The 19,365-nt window shown below is 39.6% G+C and overlaps 1 protein-coding gene across 1 annotated transcript in view; it reads right to left on the minus strand.

The window, feature by feature from the left end:
* Positions 1-19,365, minus strand: part of CDH13 (cadherin 13) — a 477,887-nt gene that overhangs the window by 298,801 nt on the left and 159,721 nt on the right. The window contains exon 3 of the mRNA XM_084270008.1: positions 10,278-10,486. Within this exon, the coding sequence (XP_084126134.1) occupies positions 10,278-10,486 (209 nt within the window). The remainder of the gene's footprint in view (positions 1-10,277; positions 10,487-19,365) is intronic.

Below are 19,365 nucleotides of genomic sequence, written 5' to 3' on the forward strand. Positions count from 1 at the left end.
CTGTGGAGACAGGCTGAGAGAGTTGGGCTTCTTCAGCCTGGAGAGAAGGCAGCTCCAGGGAGACCTTAGAGCCCCGTCCTAAAGAGGCTACAGGAAAGCTGGAGAGGAGCTGTTTGCAAGGGCAGGGAGCAATAATTCAAGGGGAATGGGTTTAAACTATAAAAGTGGAGATTTAGATTAGATCTTGTTAAGAAATTCTTCTCTGTGAGGGTGGGGAGGCCCAGGCACAGTGTGTCCAGAGAAGCTGGTGCTGCCGCTGGATCCCTGGCAGCATTCACAGCCAGGTTGGATGGGGCTTTGGGCAACATGGACTGGTAGAGGGTGTCTCTGCCCATAGCATGGGTGGGACAAGATGGGCTTTAAGGTCCCTTAGGATGCAAACCATTCTATGATTCAACCCATTTTCAACCAATTCAAAAAAGGACCCTCTTAAGCTCTAGAAGTATTGTACTAAGATCATACAGTTTAGTCTGCAAGAAGGCCAGTACACCAAGGGCTAGATGCAGCTCTCATTTTAAAAGAATTATAGTCTACTCTTCATCTCTAAAAGCTGCATATACTAGATCAAGGATTCATTTATCTCAAAACCACAAGGTAATTCTAGAGATGGAAAAGAAACTAAAGACAAAATTATTTCAAGATAATTTCCTGCTGAGTTCAAACATGTGCCAAATGGGTCTACAAGCATTGAACCACACGGGTGTTTGTTGACTTCCAGGTAAATGAACATGTATCTGCTTGTGGCAGTTTGAACAGTTACTGCCTTTGAGTTGCTAGAACTGAATCAAACCAGTTACCAGAGCAATTACTACCAATATTTTAACAAATCTATTCCTACTCACCAGAAAACCTCTTGGTTAGTGCTATGGATCACCCTACAGTCACACTGAGGTTATTACGAAACTAAAAGCAAAATTAACTCTCTCCTTTCCTACTAGTACATTTGTTTGCCAGTTTCCTTAAATAAGACGATTTTGTTCCCATAGTAATGAAGGACACTAAAGGATTTTAGTGGTACCCAAAGTATTAGCAGCAACCCATTACTGTGCATAGCAGCATTACTGACCAGTTCAAATCATCCTGCTGACCCTCCACTCCCTCCCTGTGCCCTCTCAGTAAGAGGGGTAGTACATAAACAACTAGTGAAACTATTTTTATAAGATGGATCATCTGCTTAATGCAAAGGTCAATCTGATTTGGAGGTGAAACAAGAAGCGAGGAGCTAGGTGATTAGTAACTCCAAGATGATGGTAAACATTAGCAGATTTGTTTATTATGGAGATACCAAATTATACTAATCTTTAGTTCTGCCATTCTTATGCCAAATATTTCTTCAACTTGCCACATTATTCTTAAGAAGATGAGCTTGCCACATTATTCTTAGTAAAAAGAACTGTAAAATAAGATGCAAGGGAACACTCCTGAACACAACAGAGTTGTGATGATCAAGAAATAAGGAATTTTAGGTCCAGAAGGAGCTATCTGTCCTTGCAGTGGCAGAATCAATTCTTAGGGGAGGACAAATGTAGATTTTTATCCTGTGATGCTCCATTAAATACTTAAGATGTGTGCTGAGATAGGTGTTACTATAATAACCATAATAAATGTTCGTTCAGGTTTGTGAAAACCGGTATGGAACTATTGGGGCAATCATTAGGGATGATTATTGATGTCTCTGATGGAGAGAAATGACTAAACTCTTACTCAGGAAATCATCTTTTCATGTGAATAATTTCTCCTATTATGACTCTCTCTCAAATCCAGCCTGTTTCTGGAAGCTGATGGAAAAGCTTCTAGTCGGAAAACACCAGAAATATTTTGTGCCTCTGACACAAAAAAGAACCTTGAGTTTAGTTTGGAACACAGTTTAGTTTGATCTCCTCTTGGAATTGTCTCTGTTCCGTAATAAACCTGAGGTATCACTGGTGAAACTGGTGTAGTTGCCATACACTGACTACATCATTCCTACATGCCCGATGAGAGAGCAATTGTGGAAGAAATTGATGTTTTTTCTTCTGTATCAGAAGTCTCACAGGTTTTTCTGGCTTCTGTAGCATCTTTTTCTTGTTCATTATGGATTTCAGGACATTAAGGATGTCATGGCAATTTTAATATCACATAGAAATCACCCTATCTTTTTCCCAAAGTCCTTATTTAAAAATGTCTGTTCCTATCCTGATGAGAACAAATATTATGAAATAAGTACCAAAAATAAAGATATCTATGCTCACACATCTGTATGTACATGGATACACACACACATATTCTTTCCCTGTGTACTTAATAGTTACACTTTAAGGATCTTACAGGATGAAAGCCACTTTATAAATGAAAGATATTACATATCCTATGAGACATCTACTTATCCTTTATGATCTTGCTTAATGTTCTACTAAATCATGCTTAGCCTGTTGCTTTTCCACTTATACCCTCATTTACTACAATGAATTTTAAATTTAAACCTTTTCCAAATGATTCCCTTAAATGTTTCCCACACCTCTGGCACAAATTTCCACACAGCTCCATTGTTCTTTGGAGACTAACATATAGGATTGGCATAATTTTCTCTACAGTGGAATATTTTCAGGCTGGACTCAAGAATGGTAACAACTTGGAAAAAAATTGTATGCCAATGCATGACTGTTTATCATACTTCCACAAAAAAAAAGTGGATTTTTACTTTTTTAATGGATAAAGGATATTTAGCATCCTAGATCCTAAAAAGAAATTTATTTGATTCAAAATATCTTCACACAACTCATCTACAATTCAAACTCTCATGAAAATGTTTTAGGGGCAAGAGGTAGATAGGTATTTTCTTGACACTCCATGCCAGGGTGAATTTCAGTTCAGATTAATGGGGGCATTGCCATTATGTCTTAATGGATGAAGGATAAGGCATAAATGTGTTTTCAAATAAAACAGAATGAATTTGATTACATTCCAGAACTACATTTGGTTCTGAGCTTCCACAAAAACCTTAAGCCTACAGCAGAAAAGCCCCAAGCAATGGTGAAAATATCCCGTGGATGATACCCATTACCGCAGGGAGAACTTAGAAGTCTAAATGCAATTCAGAGCTGAAAGGAATTATTATTTCAAATATTTTTAATAAAATGCATTAACTTAGAATATTTTTGCCTGTCCTTTTTATTAGTCTGATAATAATTCGGAATAATTAAAAAGCTTTGTGTTTGATTAAAATAATTTAATCTCACCTTTGAATCACCGTTAAATACATTCTATGCCTGTCTTAGTTCTGCTTGCTACTGAGAAGCACGAAGTCCCTTCTCCCGGATAAATACATCCCTAGTTCACATAAAATCTGAATGTGGATTACTCATAGAGAAAAGCACTGAACATTCACAGAAGCTAACACCTTCTTGTTTCACAGTCAATTATTCATGTTTCCAGTCTATAAGACCATTTTTCTCTCCTTAAATAACCAAGTACTTCTCATTTACATGCTGAAGTTGCGCACTGAGGGAAATGGAAGGCAAGCTAGCCCACACGTTTGATCTAAGCATTTACACATACAGTGAATAAACTCACAAGATACACTTTGCCAAAAAAAAAAAAAAAAAGGATGTTAAATTAATGAAAACCACCAGTGGCTCATGTTCTTTATAGTATTTACTCTGGTATTCAACACAATATGTAATTGTTGCTATGGCAACTGCCACATCTCTTGGCACCATAATAATTCTCAGATAAATGGATCTTTGTCAGAACAAACTCCAAAGCCGGTCTATATGAAACCTGCATTTCTTTGGTGATGGGAATCTGCAGAGTTAAGTTGGAAGTATAAATTCAGTCCAGGCCTAAGGGAAAGCACAAGCCGATCAACAGAGGTGAGGCTCTGCTGCAGAGCTGAGAAAAGGGGAGCGTGGCTGTGTATAAAGAATTATAAGCGCTGTGCGCTGCCAGGGGACTGGCAGGGTCACTCAGAAATGGTCCAGCAAAGAGGTACAGGAGTCACGTCTGTACAGCACTGTCAGACAGAACTCCTGTTTCAAGGGTTTCATCTAAAGTCTGCTGGAATCTGATTATTTCAGCAGGTTCTGGATCAGGCTGAAGGATAAAAAGGGAAAGTAAGTGACTGGAATTTCTATGGAATACAGCTAATTTTGGTTGTTTCCCCAACAGAAAGTGGTTGTCACAGAGGATTTTTATAAAAATACAGCCCAAAAGGCAGCTAAATGATACTACAGAATGACCCATTGATGAGAACAAGCTCTTACTTCCATTGACATTAAGTTATATTCTGTGAAACCAGCAATGTGGCATCACAGACATTAAAGAAGAAAAAATTACATACCTTCACTAGTGATCAATGCAGGGAAAAAGTCATTTACCAAAACACCAACAAGGTTTATCAACACACAGGTATTAATTTCTGAAGTCACTCGTACCTCAGCCTGTTATGCATGAATGCTAAGTCAATAGGTGTTTGCAGTGTGATAAAGGAACAAAAGTAAAAGCAGTAATAACAATTTAATCATTTAACAGCTAGCAGGACATCACCACTATATGAAGTTTTCTCCCAAACTGAACACAAAAATGAGAAGACGAACTTTCTTTTGTTTGCTCTTTAGGAAAACCCATCTTTATATGCCTGAATGACACCTTCATATCCACAGGCAAAATATCTCCACAGCTTTTCTGAAAAAAAAATATATGGTGTTCTATATAGTGTTCTGATCAGTATAATAATTCATAAGTGTACTGTTGATATTGATGCACCCCTGTGACTTACTCTATTTTGTACTTTAAAATTAAATGCAAAACCTGGTATTTTATTTATGCAGTGCATTACTTTTTCCAGCAACTGCTATATGCAAAATCTAATAATATTAAACTCTTCTAGCCTATTTGTCAATAGCTCATACACAAGTCCATCTTCATACCTCTGCAGAGTCATTTTCAGCTACTCTAATCTCTATTCTAAACTGAAAAAATGCTAATACACATTAATGGGAACGATTGCTTGCTCTATCAGAGAGGCTGATTCTTGATCTTATTTTCCAAATAAATTATTGAACTGCCAGATGATTAAACTTAACTATTCACTTCCTTGCATGAATATTTTTTTCTGTGAGAGAATCCTGATTCATAATAAGATTATTGATCCTGCATCATCTGTCCCAAGGCTGAAAGCCGTACGTATGTAGGATTTAAGGCTCTAGGCGCTTTTTATCAATAAAATTTGCAATCTCTATACTGCAGGGATAAAGCAGAGAGTAAGAGACAAACAAGAAATGCTAATGTTTAAATCCAAGGAGCTTAGTTTCATTATTTCCATTTGATACTTTAGGAAACAAAGGCACAGGAGTAGAGCAACTTGCATGAGCATGTACATCCAGGTGTTGGCTTAGTAGGAAATAGAATTTAGGGCTGTCAGGCGGCTGGACTGCCTCTCCTGTCCTTGCTATGATAAACATAGCGGGGTATTGATGCTGGAAAAAGCAATGGTATGACAAAGGGAAAAGTAGAAGCAGAGTAGCTGCCTAGCCCCTAGCTGTTACAAAGCAGACTGGACAGAGTAGCAGGTCTAGAGCAACTTCATTTCCTTCCATCTGAGCTACTGCTGGAGATGATTTTAAACTTTCTTTGTCTACAACATGCTGTCTCAGGGTACGCTTCTCCCTCTTATCTCTTCTTTTCTTTCCTCTTTTCCTTTTCCATCTAGAGCCTGAAAAGTGTCCTGAGGGTTTGACAGTTTCTATTTAATCATTTCATCCTTCTGTATGGAAGACTGCTGAGCACCATACAGTGAAGTTACTACCAGCCTGGAATTTCTGAGTATCTGCCTGCCCTCTTATCTGCTTTGGTGTGAGACTCTTGATATCTCACTCCCTCCCTCCACCCCTCACCTTGTGGCTGTGATGCTGTAAGAAATAAAAGTACTAAACAACTCCATTTGCTGCAGTGGGGAGAAAAAAAAAAAAAAAAAAAAAAAAAAAAGGCAGCATTTTGCCAACACACACACACAAACCAGGCAGAGAAACATTGTTTCCCAAGGTTTTCTTTTAGTTTACAGTGTACCAAAGGTACAAGCATTAAAACCAGCATTAGATTACAGAGGGGGAGAAGCACTAGCAGACAGTTATTCTGTTTAGCCTTGGAGGACACAGTTCAGTTCTCATCACGTTGCATTTTGCAACTCACAATCTGTTATGAGATTTTACAGAAAGATGGGCTATACTTTCTATCTTCCACAAAACTAGACCCTGTAAATAAACAAACCAACCAATCCAATTTCTGGTGAAATGCTCAGGTATCATGACATTTCCAGCTTCTGGTTGTCCCACTATTTCCATAAAACAGAGACCAGGCATTGGATACAAGTTAAAAAGATAATTACTGCCACTCATCAGCTCAGTCACTTCCCAAGTAGGGTGTGCAAGTGATTTATTTTTCCATTAGGGGTCTGGACCTTAGCAATTCTCTGAACTACTCAGAAAGAACCCAAAGTTCATTTGAGGAATCCTGGCTCAATCAAAACGTTTCTATGCTGCTTTTTTTTTTGTTTGTTTATTTGTTTTAAATATCACCAAGCACTCAAGTCCTGACTGCATGAAAGGATTCAGCAAACCCTGGGCAAAGCAGAATATAGATGCATATGCCTCACCAGACCTGCTTCATGGTGAGTGCAAAAGTTTTTTTCCTGGACACTGTTAAGGCAGAAACCAATCTCTCTCTAGCCAAAACAATAGGAGGATCCAAACAGTGGCTGAGCACCACATGCTGCTCCCTCTCTCCCAGAGCACAAAGAGCCTCCATGGGTTGGGATAAAAACAAATTTACATTCACACCTGGTGATAACACAGGGTATCCTACCAACACACCAATTACAGAGCTCTGCAGGACATGAGGTCCGACCAGGTGCCACACTCAGACTGCCCTGGAGGCACCAAAAAATACCCCTACCCAACCAGCTCTTTTTATGGGGGAGTGATGTCAGGTGGGGTGGAAAACAGCCCAGGCTAACTCAGCTCACCTGTCCTGGCTGCTCAGGGAGGTTGACTCTGGACTGGCCAGAACCAGGGCAGAGGAAAGGGGCACTAACAGTTACCTTACCTCCTACAACCTCCTGTAATCTGATTTACAGATTTATACTCTCACCAGCACGTATGCATATGTGTAGATACAGACATTCATGGGGTTTAAGTATTTTACAGAAGCATCCATTCACCTGCAAAAGCTAAGTGTTGTACCTGCTCTCCTGTCACTAGACCCTGCAAAAGATTCTGCGACCAGAGAGCACCTGCCAAGTTGGCTGACGGTGTTGAGAAACCATCTATCTTCTCACATTGTGGTTGTGGCCACTCTTTGACAGAAAGCTGCAGGCTCTGCAGACCTACTATGCTTCTGGCAGAAGAGTAAGAAAACATGCCCTTCAGACTCAAAAAGCAGAGTTAATTAGGACGTGGAATTCTAACAGCCACTGACTATACTATGGCCATGCAGTTAAAGTTAGCCACATAGGACCCATCGGTGAGGCCATCTGGAATCTTCCCACATCTTCAGCAGGAAAGAACCACACCCCCTCCACCACTAGAATACCAAAAGCATTTCTGCACAGTCCAGGTTGAACCTTTAAATATTTTCAATATTCATCTAAAGCATGATTGGTAGAAATCACAAAGTTTTAGGAATTACACTATCCCTTCCTTAAGCTCAGACTGCCAGTCAGCACATTAGAGATCACTGTTGTCAGTCATTTCCAAACATGTGGGGGATCTGCAATTAGAAACATTAACAATGGGATTTCACAGATGTAGGTTACATGCTTTCAGAAAAGAAACGGCAGTTGCTGGCAGTGGGGAAATACTTAAGAACTACTTATCCCCTAATTAAACAAGGTACTGTACTCTAAGTACTGAATACTAAGCAGTGATCTAGCATGTGCTCATCTTAACCCTACAGAATTATGCCGAATTACTAAGGCTCCATCTGAGCATTTCTTAGCCAAGACTCCTTGCATAAACAGATGGAGCAGTTCTGTTTCCATGCTGACACATTCAGACTGCAAAAGTACAGGATTAAGTTCAAATTTATCATAAAATCACTTTAGATAGGACGCTGTAATCTTTATATCCTTCTCAAGTATGACAAACAGAAAGACAAGACTGTCTGTGTTGTGTTTAGGCAAACAATAGATGAAACGGCTGGTAAAAAAATATTGATTTAACAGCTAGAGTGTGCTGGCTGAGGCCAGAGTAGGACAGCCAGCTCCAAAGATCTTTATATTCCCTTGAAAAAGGGGATGATCTTCACTAGAAGGATTTTCCAGGACACATTAATGCATCACGTAACTCCCAATGGCACTGCATACACCAAGGATCACCACAAAAGGGTAATCTTCTAGTTATGAGCTGAATATCAAAATCCATACAGAAGTGATGAATGTAGGTAAAGATGATGCTGTGATATTACTTTGAGCAGTCACCTATGAGGGGAGACTGGCAAGTGGCAGAACATGCCAGAATTAGACTGGCTTTCTCTCTCTGAAGCAACACAAAGTAGTTGGAACAAAATCCAGGAGCAGGGCCAAATTAGATTTGGCTTTTGAATGTAGTCTGGTGATAGATTTCAATACTAAGCATTAATTAATATTGCTGGAACATTTTGAGGGGATGCTACCCAGAACCCAAATAGGACATAAATAGAAAAGGTCACTGACAAAGCTATGTCATCAGCAGTGCAAATACACATCTGTTAAATCCTACTCAGGAGACTAGATTTAACTTCCACAGAATATGTCCTCTCAAAGACATTGAAGGGCCGTTTCTCTAAGAAAACCAGAATTAAACTTCAGAATATGATTCTCAGAGAAAATTCACTCGTAAATCAAGTTGAGCTCAGAAATCTGAAGTTTAACTCCAGAACTCCTGTCAGAGATGACCACTCCTCTGCTGCTTTCTGTATCTTCAAATTGGAGGAGAATCCCCATCTTGAAATAGCTCCTAAGATTTCAAATCCTAGAGCTAAAACAAAATTGAACATTCTCATGAACACACCAGAAGGAGCATGCCTTGCTGGTTTGAGACACAAGAAAGCCAAGTGCCCAGCTCCTGCCAGTACAATTTTCCTCTGAATTTGGCAGTGCATGATCCTAAACCCACAGCTCTACCACCCAAGCAACTCTCTCAAGTAAGACCTGGTCACATTTTAACTTTGTGAACAGCATTATTTAAATAAAAATAAATTACATTAAAGTACTCTCTGCAGCTCTCTGCAGTTACACATCCTGGTACTTTCTGTCCTGCTGGCAATCTATAGTCACATCACGTGCTGCTTAAAGTGCAGATCAAAACCTTTCCTCAGTCACGGACTTACAGAAGTTTGTTCAACCTTTTTCCATTTAAAAAAAAAAAAAAAGGTTTTATAAGGACTTAAGTCATACTTAGCTGTGCTTGGAAAGCTAATGAGAAAGCTGGCAGGTGAAAGTCTAAATTCCAAAATAAGACAATAGATCGGTCATCTTCATCATGGCTTCTTTAAGCTTCCTTGCAATTATAGATCTCTCAAGGTAACCAGGCTTAATTGTCTAGTAAGCCTCTCTCCTAAATGCCATGACACAGAAGCTACCTCACATTTCCTTTTGCTGCTTTCACAGATGGAAATTAAATAATCCAATCTGTGAAGCACTTTTCCCCCATAGGATGTGGTTAGTATTGCACTGAAATTCAGAAGCAGAGAAGAAAGGACATGGCATTCAGTGGACAGAGCAGAACAGAGATCACTAGTGCATAGAGACAGGGTGTCAATATGTGTTGCTATTCATGTGCAGGTGTTTATACATTTGAACACACAACAATATCAGATAAGCAGACCTATATGGAAACTTAAATTCATTAGCAAAGAATTCATTCCCATGTTCTTCAACTTGGAGCAAACGTGAAGGTTCTGTATATTCTAAATTACACACTTAAGACTATGATTCTCCCACTTTCAGTTATGATCAAACGGGTTATCCAGCATAAGGTACATCAGAAAAATCAGCCAGTTTTGATACTTGGACTCTTTCATTTGAATCAAATCTGTATGAATGTTTAGCATATACACCTGAAGATGTAATACATCTTTCATAACCTAAAAAGATGTATTTTATGTTACACTAAGTGCTAAAACAGTATAGCAATATCCGAATTGAAAAATTATTTTCACCTCTCTGCTAACAGATTAAAATGACTTACAGCCCTAGATGGCACATGTAAACATCTAGCAGCATCTCTTTGGCACTTTCTTCTAGTCCTTTGCATTTATCTTACCTTCAATGCACCATGTTTTTCATTTGCTTCAACAATCAAAATTTCTGCCATATCCTCAGCATGCTCAGACCGCGCGTGGACAAACAAGGCTCTGCCAGCTTCTGATAAATTCTTTAGTGCAACTAAAGACCCGTCGCGTTCCACCTTAAAGTCTGGGTTAGAAACTTCGAAGTTCAATTTGTTATTCCCCTTGCAGTCATCAAATTCCACTGGGGGGGAAAGAAAAACAAAAACACAATTATAAGTATCCACTTTGGAACACAGACTTCAAACATCTTTATGGTAATGGCTTGTCTACAGATCTTGGCAAGAAATGTCTCCCAATCTAAGGGGAAAAACTTTCAAAGAAGCTTTATATTTGTGTGACTACAATTCATAGACAAATCTTATGAAAATGCTCTTTCAGGAGGATGAAGAGATTTTGACCATGCTAATTGGGGAGCTAAGAGATAAACAAAACACTTTGGACACATACATTTTGTGATCACTCCAATCAAATGCACAAAATGCACATCTAGTTCTACAAATTGGGCCGAGTCAGTAGAGACCTTGTTATCCTCCCCATCGTAACCCAGGATCTCTAAAGGCTCTTCTACTGGCAAAGTCTTTTCAGATACCCAGTAAATCTTTATGTTCGGAATTGGTTGTTTACAGAACATTCAACTTCATAGTCTACTGCAAGATTGTTACATTACAGAAAAAACAAACTCTAACTTTTCTTCCTGCCAGGATCATGATCTAGTGCATGAGCTGCACTGTCACTGCAACTAAGGATCACAAGAACTTTTAATTAAACAGTTGCTGTCAATAATCCTGTTTCAGTTTACATGGAAGATTTAAAGTATTTTAAAAAGCTGGAACAAAGAGGAAAAAAAGTACAAAGTTTGAGACTTCAACTCAAACTCCTTTTCTGAGTCCAGTAGATTTACACACAATACCAGAACAAACATTGGTGATGCAACTACCTGCTACAGGATTAAAATTTCTTCATCACAAACAAATCGCTAAGTAAATTTTTCAGGTTTTAACATCTCTGAACAATATATTTATTTCCATGTGAAGGGGCTTTTTTCTGTCAGAAAATCTGTTCTGTATTCCCCACCTGCCCCTGGAGTTACCACTGCAGTGAGCTTTGCACTTACCCGCATGCTCTTGATATTTTTATGTTATATTTAATTTCTATTGGATCTTTGAAAACTGCATTAGACTTTCAGAAACGGATACAGACTGCAGAAGATCAAAGACAATACAGTTTTACTGAAAATAAAGCACTTTTCCTAATTGTTTAAAGTCACTGTGTAGACTCGCTGCATTCAGTTACTGACAAAAAATCAACAAATAAATACTCACCCTCCACCCCTCCCCCCCGATTCTTTCACGGTCTGGCCAATACATCATCTTGTCATGACTATAATATCTGTACCTGGTCTTAAAACACAAACAGAATCTCATACTGGGTGGCCTAACACCCCCATGAAGTTACATAAAAGTCCTCTATGTAAATTTTCCACCTGTTTCCAGACATATAAACTTCAAGACAGGACTTCCAGAAGACCTTATGGAGATTCCTCCTCTCTAGGCATTCACTGTGTCTGAATCCCAGATGAAAACCACCACAGAAAAAAAGAACTGATACTGGACACAGAATTGGAATGCAACTTCATTTAAATCAAAAATAGACCAAGAGCAAAAAAAATGGCATCCAAAATTCAGACTAAAGAACAGAATATGAGACAGGTGACACTATTTGCCAAATTAACAGCGATGGGTTGACCTTGGGCTGCACACAGGTACCAACCCAGCTGCTCTCCCCCCTCACAGAATAGAGGAAGAAAATCAGACAAAAAAGCTCATGGGTCAAATAAAAACAGCAAGATCACTTACCAATTACTGTCACAGGCAAAGCAGATTTAACTCGGGGAAAATTAGTTAAACTAATTACCAATTAAAGCAGATTTGGATAGTTTAAAAACGGACACAAACTACACTGCCCCTCCTGACGCACGGAGGGATGGGGGAACAGGCGGTTACACTCGGCACCTAATGGCTCCTCTCTGCAGCTTCTTTCTCCTCACACTCTTCCCTGCCACAGCGTGAGCCCCCTCTGTGGGCTGCTGCTTCCTTCGGGTCACACCCACCTGCTCCTGTGTGGAATCCTCCAGGAACTGCACAGAAACCCAGCTCCAGCACTGGAGATCTTCTTTTTACTCCTTCTCCCCGCAGCTCACTCTGCTCCACCACACCCCCTCCCCCTCAGGCAGCGTTTTGCCCCTTTCTTAAACAGGCTCCACTCACTGATGAGGCTCAGCTGTGCCGTGGGAGAGGGCAGCAGCAGAACCACCTGGAACCGCCCGGAACCGCCTGGAACCGCCCGGAACCACCTGGAACCCAGCCTCACAGAGCCCCTCCAGCCCCCAGTACATTGACAAATGTATTAGGAGCCTGAGGTGGGATTTTAAAGCAAAGTTGTGATCTTTGTGCCTGACTGCCCTCTCGCTGAGGAGTCCAAACCCTACAGTCGCCATATTCTCTTGCCGCCAAATTATCCCAGCACCTGGAGGATCTACTTCTGTAGAAGTTTTAAGCTTTCCTACGTGTTTTTAAACTAAAAGCCGCTCCTGTATCCTCTGCTTTACTTGAGGGCAAGAGAACTATCCTTGGATGCACAGTGGGATAAGAAACCTGAATTGCATTGGCCTATTTGCCATTTCACTGAATTTTGCTGAAAGCAAGGAGGATTATAAATAAAAAGAAACAAAAAGCTCTTTCCCCTCAGATACTCCGATCCCTCCAGATAAACCTATCTCGGTCTGTCACGTCGCAGACCCCTGCTTGCAAAGTCTTACACTGCATTAGAAGCAGAGGCAGGGAATCACAAAATTTGGGAGCAGTAGGAGTTTTAAACAATTTCACAGTGCTCAGGCTGTGCTGGTGGCCGTCAGCCCCAAGCTGATGCTCCTCGCTGAGGCCAGGAACTGCTCACAGAAAGGGTCTTGTGCTCACAGGAGGATTTTGATGGAAACCTCTCTGTTAGCAAGGGCTCCCTGGTGTAAAACCACCTGTTGCAATTTATGCTGGTGATATGACAGGCATTTTAACAGATTTACTGCAATCTCCTAAAGCTATCAACCCACAAAAGAGACAAAACTTCCCTGTCACCACAAATGTGGGAAGTCGAAATTCTCTTTACTAATCACTGTATAGATTGCAGGCTTGATGAATTATGAGTAGATTTTTATTTAACTTATTCTTTTTCTCCCTTTAAAAAAATCCCAAACCATAAAAATCCCAACAAAACCCCAATGAAACAGGGTCTGAGGAAGGTACTTTGTTATAGGGAATAAATACATACTTCTCAGTCAAAACCTGCTGGTGATCTACTTACTGTCTATTAATAGTTTAGAACTGAAAAAATTAGCATCATTCTCCAAGAAATTAATTATATCAGGAAAAAAATTAAAAGAAAAGGCTAACAAAACTAAGATGAAGAAATCACTTAAACCAAATAACGTATTTCAGAGCTGTGGCATCACCCAGCCAAACCTCACAGGTCACATTCAAAGAGAAACCACGCTGTGGTTCAGAAAGAGGGGTGACAACAGCTGGGAACACACTTCTCCCACCATGCTGCTCAACATTCACAGACCCTGAGATTCCTGCGCTGCTGCCACCTGCATCCGTTGCAGAAATTCAAAGACCTCATGCAGATTCGACACATGGAATCAGGAGAAGTAATTGGATCTCGAATCTATATTCCCTTGAGATATGGATTTGACACTTTTAGACCTCTTATATTCTGCTCATCTACTGGCCTTGCTTAGTGAAACCCTGCAACTTTTTCCAACAAGGGCAGAAGCAGATATGTTTTAAAGTGGGAAACTGTTTCCTTACCATATCTCATCCAAAAGCACTGATGCTTTCAATTCCCAATTCTACCACAGAAACAAGAGCATTTGGCAAAGTTAGGCACAAGAAGAGGGAAAGAAAATGAAAAGGCTCTGAGAAGTACTAATATGTAGGAGAGAAATTAGAACTGGGTGAAAGGAGATGAAGTGATCATAAGGATACAGAATACAAGATTATTCGGACCAAGAGCACACAGAGATGTTAAGTGAGTTGAAGAGAACAGCAGCGTTAGAGAAAATCCCTAGTCTGGAGTTAGGGGCAAATGTAAGCTTTATCTGAATGATGATACCTCCTGGACAGGGATGACTAGGCAGCATCACATGCATTGCATTCCTAGTCATTCTCACAGTGCTCCTCACTGGGAACACTTCCTTAAATTCACATGGCTTCTGGGGAAAAGCCAATGCAGAGATCCAAAATCTACAGGCTCCAGTAGCAGCTACGTAGCCTAAGAAACTGGCCTGGCACTGACCACACTTTCCTGCCTTACCAGTCACTCCGGAGTGATCTGAGGAGTTTAAACTTCAAAAGTTTATTCAGATTTCCCACCTGTAGTACTCTTACACAAACTGTCACATTGCCAATGCTCTAAGGAAGCACAGCCTACTAGACATAGAACAAATAGGTTTTATTCTCTGGTGAAGAAAACTTGCTTTGTACACAAAGTCTGTCTATAAGTCTCAATGCAAAAGTTATAAACAGTGATTAATTACACCTTTCAAGTACTAACCAGTATAACAAGATGCTAGACTGGTTTTTATATGTGTCAGTTGTGGGAAGGTCAGATACTAAAGAAAGTTTTCCAGCTAACCATTAAATGAGGGTACTGAGGACATGCTGAATACCTACCATTGCAGGGTTTAAACACAAAGTTAATCAAATTCTAGCTTAATCTGAAATCACTCAAGACCAATCCTGCTTCAATCCAAGAGGATAGACTAAGTGACACGTTTAAGTCCTTTCCACAAATAGAAGTCCTAGATTCAATTAATTCCCCTGTCCTTTTATGTCTACACTAGGCCTATATATGTGAGGCTCATTCAAGAAAAGAGAAACTACAAAAATGCACTGAACCATTGTGTCTTACTGCACAGCTTATTTATCTAGCCAAGTCCCAGACACTGAATTCTCTCCCAAGACTGAAGGAAATCTGAGCATGGGACTGAGAACAGCTGAATTTCATGTGATTAACAAGCACATGAAAGAAAGCAGAGAACAGCTCAAACAGTTCCACTGAGAACCTATCTAGATGATCAAAAGTACCAGGTTTCAGGAAGAAGGCATGGCTGTCTCTTTTCAGAAGTAAAGCATCCCGTTACAAAGAGCTCTTCCAATAAGATTTTTTCAGATTCATATTTAAACACTCCCCAGACACATTAAAAAAAAAAAAAAAAAAAAAAAAAAAAGAAAGCAGCTACCAAAGTCCTCCTTAGAGGAGTCTGCCAAAGTTCATGGAGAGGAGGAGACCAAACTGGCAGGCTGCCTAGAATGGATGAAAAGGTGATCTCCCAATAGATAACACTTTACTACTTGGCAACTGTGATGATATAGGATCCTTATGATGTGTGATGTCATTTATAATGGCCATACATTTGTTGCTGTGATGAGGTATGAAGAAAGACACGAGGTGGATAACTGGCACGATTCTCACTGCCTGGCTGTGTTATAACAGATTGGACAAATATCAACCTGAGGAGAGTGGCCACACCACTAAAACCTCACACGTCCTCCTGCACCCTTGCTTTGTGTTAGCTCTTAAGGAGTTTTACTAGATTGTGTGCTCTTCAGAGTAAAGACCACTTGTTCCCTGCCTGGACAGCACTTGTAACAAAACCATACAGGTTTGGTGCTCAAGGTGCTACAGAAGTGTAAAGAATTAACAATAGTAACTGCTAACACATAGCCCTAACCTAAAGTTTTGCTAATGCTACACCAGACATGACTAGTGATTACGTCCCAATGTCAAGAACTCAATGGGCAATTACAACTATGAACTAATATTTATTTACATGAAGGTGGAGTTCTTCATTTATTGATGCGTGTGTGACTCTCTTGATGTTCCTAGTCATGCTCCAGCTGCCAAATGAACATCTTTATTGTGCTTAATATGCCATATGGTAGGAGACAGGCTCCAAAACTCCATGCAAGCAAAATGAAAATACTGCCAAGCATCTTCCAATGAAAAACAACATGCATGTCACTCATCGCCCTCTGTTCATTTCTCAGCCTCCTATATTAGACTTTTACTCCTTTCTGTAAGAAAGCTCATTCATATGCAAATTGTACAGAATATTTTTGGCCACCAAGCAATATCAATTATTAGCAATACCTACCTGCATCCCAAGGCTTTAATCACTGACTTTGAGTTTATTATCATCAAAGGACCTGCTAGAAAAAGAATTCCTGTGCAAGATCCCAAGACCATTACTGAAACAATGGGAAACTGAAGTTGCAATTGGAAATATCATCCCTTATAGATTTCAGCAACAAATCTCAGGTTCCTGGGATTCATCATTTCAGCATATCCCATTCTCACTGTTAGATATGCCACATATGTCAGGTTTCTATACAACTGTGATACTTATGATAATGAACCACAGATGTTTTAAAGAATACCATTTTAAAAACATTGAAAGGTTAGCAGTTGGATTTCTTGTGAATGAGATAAAAATAAACCAAGCTGAAATATATGCTTTTGAATGTAAGAAATCTATTATGCTGAAATAGTCCTCTTCCAAAGTAATTTTTTTCTGAGTTTGTTTCTCAGAAGTCTAATTTGTTTTGAACAGAAATACAGAATCCATAATTTTCTCCCTGATGAAATCTCTACAGAGGTATTCTGAAAAATTAAATATACATATTTACCTATAAGCACACAAAAAACTTACTCTGCACGTCTCTATGTACAGGTATTTGTATTTTTACATTAGCTAATAATACCTAGTAACAAATGGCTCCTCAGTGAGGAAATTTCACATTGTAAACACACACAAACTTAATTACACTGTCAATGAAGATTTGGATCCTTTTTGTTGAATAAATCCAACCTAGCCTTCTTCAAATCAGCGGGCATTACTGCATCACACAAATATTGCCCTGTGTACTTTTTCTTATTCTTTTTAACAAGTAACTTTAGATCATGTTGAAACCACAAGTTGGAATTCGTACCTGTGAAAAGTCTAGAGATGCAAGAAAAGTATGTTCACAGCTGCACAAAGGCAACTTAACTTTCCAGCCCAGCAGGGATCCCTCAACTCTGCTAAAATGTCCTCCCTGCTCAACGATGGTATTAGCAAAACAGAGAAGTTAGACAGACACCAGTAATGCTGAGCTTCATTAACTACAGAGAGAAAAATAATGGTTGAAGCAAATGGAAATGCTTCCAAGTGCTGCTGTTGTATATAAAAATTCATAAAGTACCATGACCTAGAGAAGCTCTTGTTAGCAATAAACACTGATGCTGACTGAGAACAGCAGGCAAGTAATGAAGGAGATGGTAACAGGCCACCACGTGACAGTGTCTGTCGCACTGTTGAATGCCTGACTGGTACTGGGTGTCACACAGCAGCCCAACACAAACTAATAGAAATGCAAAGTGTTAAGAGTCTTCAAGAGATGAATTATCCTGTCAATATGGAGAGGATGAGATCTACGTGGAACAAACACATCTGGACAACCTAAATCCATCCAAGAACAAAAGAGGAAACTGTTACAGCAGCTAATGACAAAGGCAGCTGAAAAACAAAAGAAATCCTGCCAACAATATTGTCAATTAGGAGAAACAGCTTCTCTCCTTTCCTTTGAGATGTCTTCAAAATCATCTCTGGAACATGAGCTCTGGCTGGGAGCCCACAGTATGTTTATTTCTGGTGGCTTTCTGCAAGAAGAAAGGTGGAAGGAAAGAGAACAGAAAGAGAACGATGCTGCCCCATGACATTTTTGGGGGCAGCCCCAAGTCCAGACAAGACACTGTCAACCATTAAGAGAAGTTGTTTTTTAACATATGAAGTTATCATTATTTCATATGTAAAAGTGCTCTATAAATAATGGATTTGGGGCTTAGAAAAGCTACAAACATGACTACAATACTTCTTAAAAAAATCTTATTGAACATTTAAAAAAATTAACAAAGTTAGTTTTATTAAAAGTCTTCATAAAAGATTTTAATAATTTAATGCTAAATTTGAGCTTTGCAACAGAATTCCTACAGAACAATTTTTTTAAAAATCCAACCAGCAATAGTAGGTTATTATCTTCCACCTCATGCTTGTCATAGAATAATTTAGGTTGGAAAAGACCTCCAAGATCATCTAGTCCAACTGACCTCCTCTTTTATCTATATAACTTCTTTATGTGCCCCTGAAGTAAATAATAATGGTGACTTACTTAGCATCCAGATAGCCAAAGCCAGAGGAAAAGCGAGTAGCAGCACAACATTCGGCAACATATAAAAAGAATTTCTTAATACAAACATCTATATTTAACTTTTTTGGAAGAACAAATACTAGACAACAGACTTCATCCTTGCACACACTTATAACATCTACAAAAACAAACTGATGACTTAAACTGGCAAACATCCCCATGCAATTTGTGTGTGATGACCAGATTTGTGTGTAGCACTGTTAAAATGCAAAAATCAGGCCAACTGTTCACCAAGTGGGCACTAGAACATACATACCTGCCCTTCAGAAAATACCCTTTCCACACTGTAAATGGTTCCTATTAATAGTGACAAAAAGCTGTCAAAAAGCATAGCACGAATGTATCACAGATAGGTGATAAACTTCCCATAGATCAAGAAAGATGAGGGATTTCACCCAGAAATGGCTGCAGGCAAAAGAAGGTGTGACATTTTCACAGGAAGAATGCCATTGGTCCCTCTCCACATTACTTGGCTGCCACCAACACTCCCAGCAGAGCTGGAAGAACTGTGACCAGTCTGGAATTCTGCAGTGTGGTTCTCCTGAGCAGTATGAGGTACTAGTCTGAAGGTTCCTGCTGACTTTGCTTAATGGGTTTGGTGTGTGATTCCAGAACAAGTGACTCCCTCCCACTGAAGACCCCAACTCTCTGCTCTCTCTCTCTCCTCACCTTTCCGCTATGCAGTACTCTGGCACCTTTTCCCATCTCACTGAGCACTGCCTCTTTTCTCTTGGCACATCCCAACACCACTTGGCTA

This window comes from Gallinula chloropus (genome assembly GCF_964237585.1).
Source record: "Gallinula chloropus genome assembly, chromosome: 13".
NCBI lineage: Eukaryota > Metazoa > Chordata > Aves > Gruiformes > Rallidae > Gallinula > Gallinula chloropus.